The sequence below is a fragment of the Mya arenaria genome, chromosome 6, assembly GCF_026914265.1.
Source record: "Mya arenaria isolate MELC-2E11 chromosome 6, ASM2691426v1".
Taxonomy (NCBI): Eukaryota; Metazoa; Mollusca; class Bivalvia; order Myida; family Myidae; genus Mya; species Mya arenaria.
The window spans coordinates 78,038,199-78,051,936 of NC_069127.1; the positions used below are offsets into that span (position 1 = coordinate 78,038,199).

The 13,738-nt window shown below is 34.6% G+C and overlaps 1 protein-coding gene across 1 annotated transcript in view; it reads right to left on the reverse strand.

Moving 5' to 3' along the window:
- LOC128237392 (synaptotagmin-7-like) overlaps positions 1-4,095 on the reverse strand; it is a 226,040-nt gene extending 221,945 nt beyond the window's left edge. The window contains exon 1 of the mRNA XM_052952894.1: positions 4,077-4,095. Within this exon, the coding sequence (XP_052808854.1) occupies positions 4,077-4,083 (7 nt within the window). The 5' untranslated portion in view covers positions 4,084-4,095. The remainder of the gene's footprint in view (positions 1-4,076) is intronic.
- Positions 4,096-13,738: the final 9,643 nt, after the last annotated feature.

Genomic DNA, 13,738 nt, shown 5'->3' on the forward strand with positions numbered 1-13,738 from the left:
TGACTGCAGTACAAGGGATCATGTGGGTCCATCTAATGAGTATTATGGTAAGTGTCTGACTGTGGTTAAGGGGGATGTTGGTCTATCAACTCCACTCGTTAAATGTAGCTTTTGGTACTCAGTTTATAAAATATATTACGATCTTACAATGAAACAAACAATCATCCTCTATATAATTATGTAAACTACACAAAGAAGTTTCCATATTCAGACTCAAGAAGGCCATTCAGTTCTTCAGGTGATTACACTTATTAAGAAGCTATCATCCATCTTAAGGAAGTCTTCAATGAACTTTTTAATTAGGTTTGAAACTTTTTAGAGGATGTTTGAAACTGATCAATATAGTCAACAGCATACCACTTTGATCAATATGTACAGTCTTGAGAAGAAAGTAAAGCCTGGCATCTTTTTTATGTGTTCAAGAGGCCAGATTCTAATCAAATAAGAAATGATTTAAGAACATTTGCTGATAACACAAGCATGCATACAGTGTAAAGCCACATTTTACCATTTGATGGTCCTTTCTAAACACAATATAAAGGATAATTATCCTTTAATTGATAAAACATGGTTCATACAGACTTGTCATCATCAAATTCCAGGACTTTTCCAGGACTTTTCCAGGACTTTTCCAGGACTTAAAATATTTTTTTCCAGGAGTGTATACCGTGTTCGATATAAAGGTGCTAGTGTTGGTTACTTACCCTGCCTAACATTGTTTAAGAGCTGCGAGCTGCTTATCAAGCTCTTGCAGCTGTTCTTGTTTCTCCTTTGCAGTCCTGAGATGTGAATTTGAATCCCTCGACATGTTATTTACATGCTTATCTCCCTTTGCATGCGATTTCAGTGCAGCTTCTCTCATATTTGATATGTCAAACAGTTTATCGCAAACAATACAAAGCGCTTTTGTCTTGTCGGCCTTAAATGGACAAAGCCATCGTCTATAGTTTTCATTCGCCTCCCATTCACTTCTAAACACACATTTTCCTCGCGAAGACATTTTTATCGGATTATCGGAAGTAAATAACCGGAAACATGCTATTCTGCGCGCGGCACTATAAAGGCAGTGTTAAAAAACGGGTTTAAAACCGGGAAATCACGGCGCTTTTTACGGCGTCTATTTCGTCGATAAAATTTGACTTCCGATGGTCAGCAATGTAAATATTAATGATTATTTTGAATAGACAGTGTTTCTCCGACCAATTTCAAGGAGAATTATAAATTTTCATGGGAAATTTTTATTATTCCAGGACATTTCAAGGATATTTCTGACAATGTCATTTTCAAGGAGTTTTCCAGGACTGATGCCGAATTCAAGGAGTTTTCCAGGACTTTTCCTATCCTGTGCGGACCTTGTAAAATGACATGAGAATTGCACTTGCAGATATTTTGTATTTTTGATCTATTAAAAATATATACATATATATAAATATATAAAAAAAAAATAATAATAATGATTTTATTTCATTTTTTTATTTATTTTATTTATTCATTTTTTTTTTTTTTTTATTTTTTTTTTTTTTTTTGGGGGGGGGGGATATCAATATCAGAGATAAAAGATCCTTAGAATGGATAATATAAGACAAAGATAAATAGCCATAGCTCTATTGGAAGAAGACCCCCCAACCACCCCAAGATCACATAACTTAACATCACTTTCACCAGTGGCCACATGAGTCTAAATTGTTATTTTTTTGTGTTTCTTAAAGGTTTAAAAAATTACTTTTTCTACTTAAAAAAAATGTGCTTCAATCAACCAACTAATGGGCCAACATTATCATTTCACTAACTTTCATGCTATAATAATTTAGGCTTCTCAAGCGAAATAACCAGTATTTCAAACATTGTCAAAGCCAGAAGGTTGAGTTTGGTAAAATCTCTAAGCTTAAAAAATATATTAAACTAATGGACCGGGAGCTGCATTCTCATATTAAAAACTTAACATACCATATTTGATCTAACATATACAACCCTACATACACTATGGAAATACACTACGGAAATTGACAGCCATTTAATTTTGAACATTAAATTATTGTTACGTTTTTTCCCTTGACTAGTGGGATGTATCTCTGTATATTGGCCTGCAATAGCAGGTGGATCTCAAAAAATATTGACCAGTTGACGTCTGATTAAATACAGTACACTCAACGAGTTAGACCCACTTTCCGTTTCCCTCCGCGGATTTTTGCTATCGCGGACAGCAAAATGATTTTATCGACTGTCCGCGTTCCTCAGAGTTTGAATTTAAGGCCCTCGGAGGGTGATCAGTCGACCGAAGAATAACGAACTCGGCGTTCCTCCGCGAAACTCTGCGGACACTAGATAAAAATCTACGCTAAAGTTATATTTATTTTATTAAAATTTTCAACCGATTACGACGGCTCCAGTAAATTGCTATTTTTCTTTTTCCTCTGCCCGTTTTGCATTAAGTTAGCTTACCACAAGAATGCAGTCGTATTTCACTAGTTGCACATGCATCTTATAAACGTGTTTTTGCTAATGACTGATAAACATATTTCTTCCGAGAAATTCTAGGTTACACATTTTCGGAAAATCAGGAGGTCAAACACGTGTTCCAAGTTCACAGCGCATGGTTTTGAAGGCCTTCTTGCCTCGTTTTCTGTGGAAAATTCCATGAACGTCATAGCTATTTTTAACCACCAATAATAAATAGTATACTCTACATTGTATTGATCACGCGCTTGACGTCAGAGGTCATGGTTCAGAATTGTGTAAATAGTCGGCTGCTTTATGATGCAATAACTTAGTGGATATACTTCAATGATTCAATGTTTATAATTCAAGACAATATTCAATTGGCGTTTACGGACATAAATACAAATTAAACGTTGGTACATGTAAGAATCTTTACGCTTAACAATGTGCATAAGAATAAAAATTAATAACTTCTAAACAAGAATGATTTCTTGCTTATCTGATTAGACTCGGAGTTCTGCCGCGGGATCATAAAATCGGACGATTCTCAATGCTATCGTTCATATTAAACTCGGCGGTAAGCCAGCCACTCGGAGGAACTCGGGGGAATTTTAGCGAGGGCAACAGTTTTACCCTCGGAGGAAACCCGCGATCACCGACTTTATCCCTCAGAGTGAGCGAGGAAAGTGGGTCTAACTCGTTGAGTGTACTGTATTGAAGGAAATATGAAATATGCAAATGAGGTATAATATTATTCAATAAAACTTTCTAAAATAGAATGACAAATGAAGCTGCTATTGGCCATGTTTAAAGCACAAGACATTATCCTCGAAAGGCTCCTTTTGCAAGTTGATTCATTATTTATATTACCAGTTTATAACTATCATTTGTCAGTAGAATTCATTGATTCCTGGAATTTCATTGACAAGAATGAATGAAAATATAATAATAGGATTATGAATTGAGAAAATGGTTGTTTAATATTCATTTCCCCCATAGCCCATTGGAATAATTGCATCAAAGAGACTAGTAAAGTTCTATAGTAAATGATATGCAATTGTTTATGCATTATTAACTAGTTTTATATCATTTTTAATACCATTTTAAGTTTTGTATTCAATGAATGTCAGTAATGTTTGTTATTAATTATGATACACGATGGAGAATCTAGCAGTAGTATTTACGACAATAATGAAACAGGTTTGTTAGAATTTAAGCTGAAAGTGTGCTTAATAAGAACCCTTAATTGAGTATCCTTTTTGTTACTGTGAAACTTGACATTAGATCCTGGAAGTTAAAACGGATTCTTGACTACCGATTTTGAGAATATTGCCCTCGTTCAATTTGTTGATATCAATACACATTGTCCAACCTTCAGAAGGTAACAAGGCCATTCTGTTTAATCAACGCACATTCCGTGCACATCATGGTGTTTAAATAGGCACTTTTTTTTCCTTTTGTTAAAATTGAGCACACCTGTTCAATTATATTAGTGAATACTATGGCTCGATGCTCCATCCTGAAACAGTGATACTCAGACGGCTGATTTTAAAGGATCACTTACATTTTGGATATAAAAATTATTAAATTTGTGAATTGAAAACTTTTCAACTTGTTATGATAAAGCTAATATGAACCATACATGTGATAACGTCCCCCACGTCCGGGATTGTCCCGAAAATCGTATCATGGAGGGTGCATGTTTGTCCTGGAAAGTCATAAAAAAAACGAAAAAAAAGAACTCGGAATCGATTATCTTAATTTTACCAATGTAAGTCAGCTATTTTGCCTGTCCAGGACACTGGTCGTAAAACACAGGACATGTTGACACTAATCCGTTGATTGGTACGTGTGTCGTCGAGGTCATCGTCAATCACCCGATAATTGATCTATTGGCCTTTTGTTGTGCTTAACGAGTCGGGGAGGGTTCTTGTATACAAATTCATTGTTTTCATATGAATTTGTTTGGTCTTATGAATAACGCGTGTTCTCAAAAGCGCGGGAAAACAGGTGCCCATATAGTTGTTTATTTCCTGTTTTGATGAAACCGAAAGTAGACTGCATATCCCCCTGGTTAGCACTTCATTTAAAGCCTGGGAAAATATCTGGTGGTTTTATTTTTTCAGAAAAAAAAACATGTCAAGTAAAAAATATGTCTAGGCGGTCAAATTAGGTACATTTTCCCGACGTTAAAAACGACTTAAATAGCCCCAGATATGCTCTAGAATGCACCACAGACGTTCCCCATTTAAAAATAATTTAATTGTGCGTTGACATTACGACGAGTGTCCCGGAATCGACCCAAGAAATTATCACATGTATGTATTTACTGATAACTAAACTTGCTCATGCTAGAAAATCATTTATGTAACTCTGAGACTTCCGTTTTAAAGGCAAGCTTGGTGAATATATTATAATTATATAAACATATTTTTGACAAAAAAAAAGTAATTTGCTTATTTATCATATTCTATACATTCTGAGCAATTGCCCACGATTTTTAAAAAAAATATTAATTGCTCAAGAACATTTTTTCCCTTAGCCTCCACTATGTTTTGTAAGATTTGATATGAAAATAATGAACTTACAGGGATAATCTTACCTGAATCAAGATGCTTCCTGTAATAACCTTATGAGAAATCACAAACCACGTGGTATGTCTTCATTGAATTTATCTCCAAGGCAATTTTTAACATGTCTTAAAAAACATGTCAATATCACCTACTAGCTATATGGAATGTTTGCAGGGGATTTTGCTCAGAAGACCACAGCATTTGCCCTCAACTAGGGTGATTTTCATAGATCGTCATAAATCGCCCCTTGCCCGGGCATTTTTTTTGCATTTTCTACTTTTAAAACATATTATTTAAATGCCGTTTCTTTTAACCTGAAAAGCACTGTATTGAGTATTGTATATTTTGTAAGGAAATGAATCGTTGTACAAAGCAATCTAGTCTACATTAAAATATTTTTTGTATACTAGGGGTGGGGGGATATTTATCCTTGAAGGTAGGAAGCTAAAACATGCACTCTGTATTTTAAAATCCTTCCATCAGTTTAGGACAGTTGTAGAACTCTGTAGCAACACGAATCTGGCATTTATAAGTCCTCTCAGTGAGAAATTGACTTTCACCTTAAAGGTGAACATGCACTTTGGTAAACATTTGTACTTTGTTGTTGTCAAACCCTTCCTTTGGATCATAAATAAGGGGATGAACAGGCATTATAAGCAGCAACTATATATTTCCTCCACGAATATTTTAAGGGAGCATAAAAACATACTTTAGACCAGGGCTTCTAAAAACCAGCAATTTGCCGGTCTGGACCGATTTTGACCAAACCAATCCGATTTCAGTTTCAAAAAGTGTAAAAAAAATCGGTCCGAAAGTGTCTCATTTTTTTTTATCATTTCGGTCCAAAACGACTAAGTCAGTAAAAATTGTATTACACAAACATACTTGGCTCATTCACACATTCAAAATAACCCCCAATAAAGTGTCCTGTTACCATCGGACCAATGCGACCAGCTGCTATTTCCGCTAAGCTGAACACTCGATATCTATTAATTAGCAGACGCTTGCAATCGGTCCAATCACATGTATTGGTATGAAAATATTGACTTGACTTGGTAGGTCGCAGAAGACAAATTAAACAAATTATGTGTTAATTATGTGCTTGCAGCATCCTGATTAAGTGTTAAAATCGGTCCATATTTTCACATGGCAATATGCTATGTCGTCGTCGATCATTAAATAATATATCCGTTTGTTGATTTCCAAACTGTTAAATTTAAATTGTAATAAAGAAGCATTGCTGGTTAAAACCGGTTTTAAAGATAAATGCAATTGTCATTGTTAAACCGCGGAAGCATTAAAATTCTGAATTAATTAACCTAATCCTATAGGATATCAACAGCGACACGATTGATTAACTACAGAGTCTGATAGCTGAGTGCGCCGCATACGTCATTTTAATTTACAGTAAATTATTGTTGATATCAAACTTAAAGCTTTATAATCTAGATATATATTATTATACAAGATTATCAGTTGAATATTGACCCGCTTTAAAAGCATTAAGCAAATAAATCATAATACTGTTTGTCGCCTGACCACTTCCCGCCGGCTGCAGTTTATGATCGCAGTCTTTCTTGTTAGAAACGCCACAGAACTCGATGAGAATCTCATTCGAATTAAGCTTGTATAAATGACTATCTAAATCGGCTATGGTGGTTCTAGAGCCTTCTTAAGAATTGCCACATCGCGAAAAAATATTGACAAAAACACAAGTCGCAAAAATGTGTGACATTTGTATATAATCGGACTTTTTAACAGGGGGGGGGGGGGTTGTCGCCTGGTCCGGACCGATTGAGGTTCCAAACTTTTAGAAGCCCTGCTTTAGACTGTTGTCAATTAGAAGAAGCTTTCGCAAGGACAGATAATGTCGGTCAGAAAGTAATCACTAAAGTCACGGTAATTCCTTAACAGGCTTTCTGATTTATCTGATATCCTGCTTTCAGACCATGATTACCTCAAAAAGCTAACATAATTATTCCAAAAGGAATTTCTGGTGAAAGCTGATGTCTAATTTGGTCATTTTAGCAAAAGAAATATTATCAATTAAACTTGTTCTTGCAGAAATAAAACAAGATTTACACCACTAAGAATTTCTGGTGAAAACCTACAGCTAATTTTAGCAAAGAAACATCACTATTAGCAAAAAAGGTTTTGTAGGAATCTATATATACACTGATATCTTACCTCTTCTTAAGATTCCATGTTTGAAATAAACAGTGCATTAAAGTATGCATTGCATCCGCGTTGTAGTATGAAACCATAATCCTGGTTCATCTTTGATATAATTCACTCCATGCATGAGTGTCATATTTCATTATTTAACATTGGTTCATCTTTGATATAATTCACTCCATGCATGAGTGTCATATTTCATTATTTAACATTGGTTCATCTTTGATATAATTCACTCCATGCATGAGTGTCATATTTCATTATTTAACATTTAAATATACATCCAGCATTTGGAATAGTTTGAAAATATAAGGTGAAACATCTTCATACATACATGATCAGTGTGCTGGTATCAATTTGCTCCATCAAGATTTGCTCTATCATCCAACCCATCATCTACAGTATGAAAAAAGCCATCAGGCATTTGAGTGTTAAATATTACTTTCAATAGTATACATCTATTTTTTTTGCATATATATATATGACTGGTCATTTACACATGAGTCCTTATTAATTCCATTTTATAGAGTTTCTCTACTACCCATAACAAGTTAAAAACTGTCTACTACATCTGAATGTGAAATCACTTTTTAAAGTAAGTACAAAACATTGAGAATTAGATATAAACTTACTACAAATACTAAGCTTTTACTACAATATCAAATAAAATACGATCCAATACGTACAATGCATATGAAATGGTTATCAATGGTTATAAATATCCAACCAGTATTCATAGGTCTATCATGTAAACATTCTCAAGTTCAAAATCCTGGTTTACAGTCATATTTTTAGATTCTCTTTTCAATGCTTCGTGTCTCAAATTCTAAATTTTAAGTGGGAGTCTTTTGAAATTCCTCAATACTTAATTGAGTGATATAAATTGTAACTTTCATACAAATATTCAGACTTAAATCCCACTAAGCCTGCAACATTTTGGTGATACAAATATGTGAAAAAGATACTCCTTTGCACATTTGTTTCATTTATTTCAATCTTAAGTAAACATTCATAAAGATACATAATGGAAAGGTTTTTATGTTACCTGGCTTAGTCTAGAATAAAAACACAACTTTTTAAGACTTTTTGAATGCCCTGAAAAGGTTGCTAGTCTTAAGTGTAAGATCTGGCATAAGTTAAAAAACTAGCAGAAAAAGGAAATACATATGTGCTACTGCAGGCATGTTAAAACATATGTGCTAATGTAGGAAAATTCAAGCATATGTGCTAAAGCAGGAATGTTAAAGCACATGTGCTAATGCAGGCATGTTAAAACATATGTGCTAATGTAGGAAAATTCAAGCATATGTGCTAAAGCAGGAATGTTAAAGCATATGTGCTAATGCGGGCATGTTAAAGCATATGTTCTAATGTAGGAAAATTTAAGCAGTTGTGCTAAAGCAGTAATGTTGAAGCATATGTTTAAGCATATGTGGTAATGCAGGCATACTGAAGCATATGTGGTAATGCAGGCATACAAAAGCATATGTGGTAATGCAGACATGTTAAAGCATATGTGGTAATGCAGAGATGTTGAAGCATATGTGGTAATGCAGGCATACTGAAGCATATGTGGTAATGCAGACATGTTGAAGCATATGTGGTAATGCAGGCATACTGAAGCATATGTGGTAATGCAGGCATACTGAAGCATATGTGGTAATGCAGGCATGTTGAAGCATATGTGGTAATGCAGGCATACTGAAGCATATGTGGTAATGCAGGCATACTGAAGCATATGTGGTTATGCAGACATGTTGAAGCATATGTGGTAATGCAGACATGTCGAAGCATATGTGGTAATGCAGGCATACTGAAGCATATGTGGTAATGCAGGCATACTGAAGCATATGTGGTTATGCAGGCATGTTGAAGCATATGTGGTAATGCAGGTATACTGAAGCATATGTGGTAATGCAGGCATACTGAAGCATATGTGGTAATGCAGGCATACTGAAGCGTATGTGGTAATGCAGGCATACTGAAGCATATGTGGTAATGCAGGCATACTGAAGCATATGTGGTAATGCAGGCATACTGAAGCATATGTGGTAATGCAGACATGTTGAAGCATATGTGGTAATGCAGACATGTTGAAGCATATGTGGTAATGCAGGCATGTTGAAGCATATGTGGTAATGCAGACATGTTGAAACATATGTGGTAATGCAGACATGTTGAAGCATATGTGGTAATGCAGGCATACTGAAGCATATGTGGTAATGCAGGCATACTGAAGCATATATGTGGTAATGCAGGCATACTGAAGCATATGTGGTAATGCAGGCATGTTGCACCATAAGTGCTAATGCAGGCATGTTGAAACATATTTTATGCTAAAGCAGGCATGTTGAAGCATATGTACAAATGCAGGTATGTTGAAACATATGTTCTTATGCCGGCATGTTGAAGCATATGTGCTTATGCAGGCATGTTGAAGCATATATGTGCTAGAGCAGGCATGTTAAGAAATATATGATAAAGCAGGTATTTAAAACATATTATTTTAACAAAGCCTATGAATGAATTTTTCACTCTCAACTCTTTCTTAACTCAAACTGCAAAATAAATTCCTGTGCTATTGTGGGGACTATTTCAATTTCTGCACATTTGGTCTTTTAACATTTTATATATATTTTATTTTATATTTCTTAGCAGTGAACACCCATTTTGATTCAGCTGTATAAATGCTTTTAGCTATCTATCTCTCTTTCTCTACAACTAAATATTGATGATTTTTGTCTCATCTATTTACCCAATGAATTCAAACCTTTTGACTTTGACCAATGTTCAATGCATTTGAACTATTTTAAAGGGCTATAGTTGACAGACGTTAGGCATTAAAATGCATATATATACTATACATACCTGCAGGAGGTCCCTGAGTAAATGTGGGCATCTTCTTTCCTGTTTCACAGCAACCTCACTTAGCTGCCATCTACAATATAATGTAATGGACTTACATTAAAAATCAATTCTCTCATTTACTTTCATGGCTTCAACTTTGATAGAATAGATTCAGATTTCCTATAGAGCCAAAATAATAACGGATCCGGTTGGATCTCTAAGAACTACCATCAACTTTCATCAGATATATGATCATCACAAACTATTATATAATATAGGGATTATTTATCAAATCTTTGTAAATGCCAGGCATATTTCTTATGTTCCTTTCTAGGGTACACTTTGTAAATATTTGATTTTATACTATGCGTCATTGTGGGGTGTTATTTGTTGTAATGAATTGGTCTGTGTATGTCAATGACTTACTCGGAAAAACTCATTAGATCGAAAATCGATGACGTTAAAAAAAGGACTTGTTGAAAAAGTAGCAAAGTGTAATGAGCATTGGGAATTTGGGGCCAACTTATCACAGTGGAGATAATTGTTTTTATGGGCAATTAAACATGCTTTGAGATCATATAGCAAGGATATTACTACTTAAAGACCTATTTCTGACCTACTTTGGCCATTGGAAAAATCTCATGTAAGTCATGCCCCAACAGTCAGTGAAAACAACATGATGTAAGTATCAAAAGAAGCCTTAATTCTATATTTTTTAAGCCTCAAAAGAGGCCCTTATTCTATATTTTTTAAGCCTCAAAAGAGGCCATAATTCTATATTTTTTAAGCCTCAAAAGAGGCCCAATTCTATATTTTTTAAGCCTCAAAAGAGGCCCTTATTCTATATTTTTTAAGCCTCAAAAGAGGCCCTTATTCTATATTTTTTAAGCCTCAAAAGAGGCCCTTATTCTATATATTTTTTACGTCTCAAAAGAAACCCTAATTCTAAATATTTTATATATAGAAGCAATGTCTTGCTGAAAACAAAATATTCAAGCTTCATGTTTTGACAAAGTTTAATGAACCATATCACATGAAATTTAAGATTCAAAAGGACTTGCTCATGTTTTGGCACCAAATTTGTTTTCCCTTTAAATGCATCTGAAAACACATATACCGACATAATAACTATTTTACTCTTTGATACAAAATAAACAGTAAATAGTTGCCAAAATTGTAATTTTCGAAATATACAACTTGAAAATTTTATTTACCTTATTCATAAAAATGCATTTTTACATGAAAAAAGTATTGATGTCCTAATTCAAAACCAGCAATATATATTACAGAAATACTGGCAAGTTATTTTAAATACAGGAGCCTCATTGCAAAAGCCAAACTGTGACAGTGTTCTTACAAGAAGAAAGAAGAAAACCAAAATCATCAAATAATCAATGACATGACAGGGCTTTTTCTATAGTACCCACGGGTCCGACTATCGGACCCATTCCCAAAGCAAAATATGAGATATTTTTCCCAATCTCTAGAAAAAAATCCCAATCCAAAAAAAAAAAAAAAAAAAATGTGTTTTTTTTAGAAAGTCTTTTTACATGTACTGGTTCATTTTCAACATCCTAATAAATTATGTGACATAAAGTGTTTTTGATAATTGAACTCTGAAATCATTCATTTTCATCACATTCAGATATCTGTATGAAATATTATCTGTCATGATCAATTTATTGCAATAGATATTTACACCCAAGGATTGATATTTCAGCCATTTTGGGTCTTTTAAAGGGAAATAAACTAATATAAAATTATTTCCTAATTCACAGGAGACTAGACAGCCTTTTCATTTAACTGTAAAATTTCCCAATTTCGGCATTTTGACGACGCAAAGTTTCCCAAAATGTCCAGGGTCTTTTTCCCAAATTGGGCAGAAAAAGCCCTGCATGAAGCAACAGAACAGTCAACCTACAGCATTGACCTTGCGTCTTTTTTCTGTTCATCATTATGAGTAAAACATAAAGCTTGTTAGCGCATATAAAAATTTTTTTTTTGGTGAATACATATTTGAGTTTTTACTGGGTAAAAACAAGCTGTATTTGAGCTTTACATCTGAGAATTTGAGACCTATATGAAGATATCTCATATGATGCATATACATCATTCTTTGACTGAAAGAATGCACCTCTCCCACGTGTCCTACAACCTTCATTTGAATTCATACAATGATATCAGTCAAGGGAAATAATTCCTGCTTCAATTTCTAGTAATAATGTTTGATAACCTTTCTTCAACAAATGTCACAGCAATGGCAAGTAGCGTATATAAAGTAGAACTAGAGTAGAAGTTCAGGTCTGTGAATAATAGAGTCACATCTTTATGTAGTTTAGTTTAAACTTAATCATCTTAATCACTGAAAAATTATCTAAATCACTCTCATTTTACACAATAGCAGTCATCAAAAGTAAATAATTGGATGAACAAGCCCAAATTCACACAACTGCTTGGCATTACATTTTTGAACAAGCCCTGCTGTATAAAACACTGAATTTGAGCAAGCTCGGACAGCATTTTACCAGTGCAGGGCTTGCAGGCTTGTGCTAATTTGACCACTGCAATAGTAAGGAGTGTGGTTGTGGGGGAAACTAGAGTACCTGGAGGAAACCCAACTGTCCCGCTTGGCTGAAACACCTGGGATGCCTTGGTGAGTAGGAGCACTATGCTAAAAAATCATACATTAAAAGATACATAAATTTTTTTTTGGCATCTTTCATTCCTGGTAATCCAGCTTTGCATCAATTTTACCTCTTTAAGCTTGGTAAATGTCTTCAACATCAAGGTGAACTGCTGCATAGTGAAGTTTTCTTCAAGCTTCCATCTGACAACATTCTTCTTCCTAAGAACAAAAATTAAATCATAGAACAGCCACATTTCGCATACAATGTTCATGTACACTGTAGGGAGAATGTGTAAGAACTAGGCTTAAGATTGTAAATTTCCACCTGCGTTACTTTGTTTTGGGCGTAAACTGACTATTATATAAATGGCCACTAGTCAGCATATAAAACGCTTCTATGGTCATGATAATTATGACTGTCAGGACTTAAGATGATATGCAAACGCAGAAGCTATTTCAGATGATTTTTTTTATATAACTTATGATAAAAGAAAGCTATTTGAATGAAACCGACAGCCTGAGACAAGAAGTGGGATATGGACGCTAAAACAAAAACTCTGAAGCGACTGTTTATATGGATTACCATTAACCTTCCAGGCTGATCCAGACACAATTGCTTTTAACTTCTGACACCAGTTATCGACACCTTAGAGAAAGAGCCAAAAGAAGGGGGTCCAACTGATGGGCTCAAACCCAGTGAGCCTATCAGCTTATCGGTTCTACCCACATAGACCACAGCAGAAAACAGCTGATATCTGCTTAGTCCGTATATACAGCCACTTCAGAGTCTTTGACGATTTTTGTTTTGGAGACTCTACGCATCCATATCCCCACTTGTTGTTTTTCTAGCCAAGAATGACAGATCCCTGCACTAAATATTTTTAGGGGAAAGATAACGGGACCTCCCAGATACAGTACTGTTAAGGCCAAACTTTACACTCTTGTTCACTAGGAGTGCACTCGTAGTGAACAATTTGTGCACTATGGATAAACTAATGTAGTCTATAGTCTATTAGATAAGCCAGTATTGATTTTACTGGTCCACTCAGATTGGCCTTACTATATTGATTTAATTTTA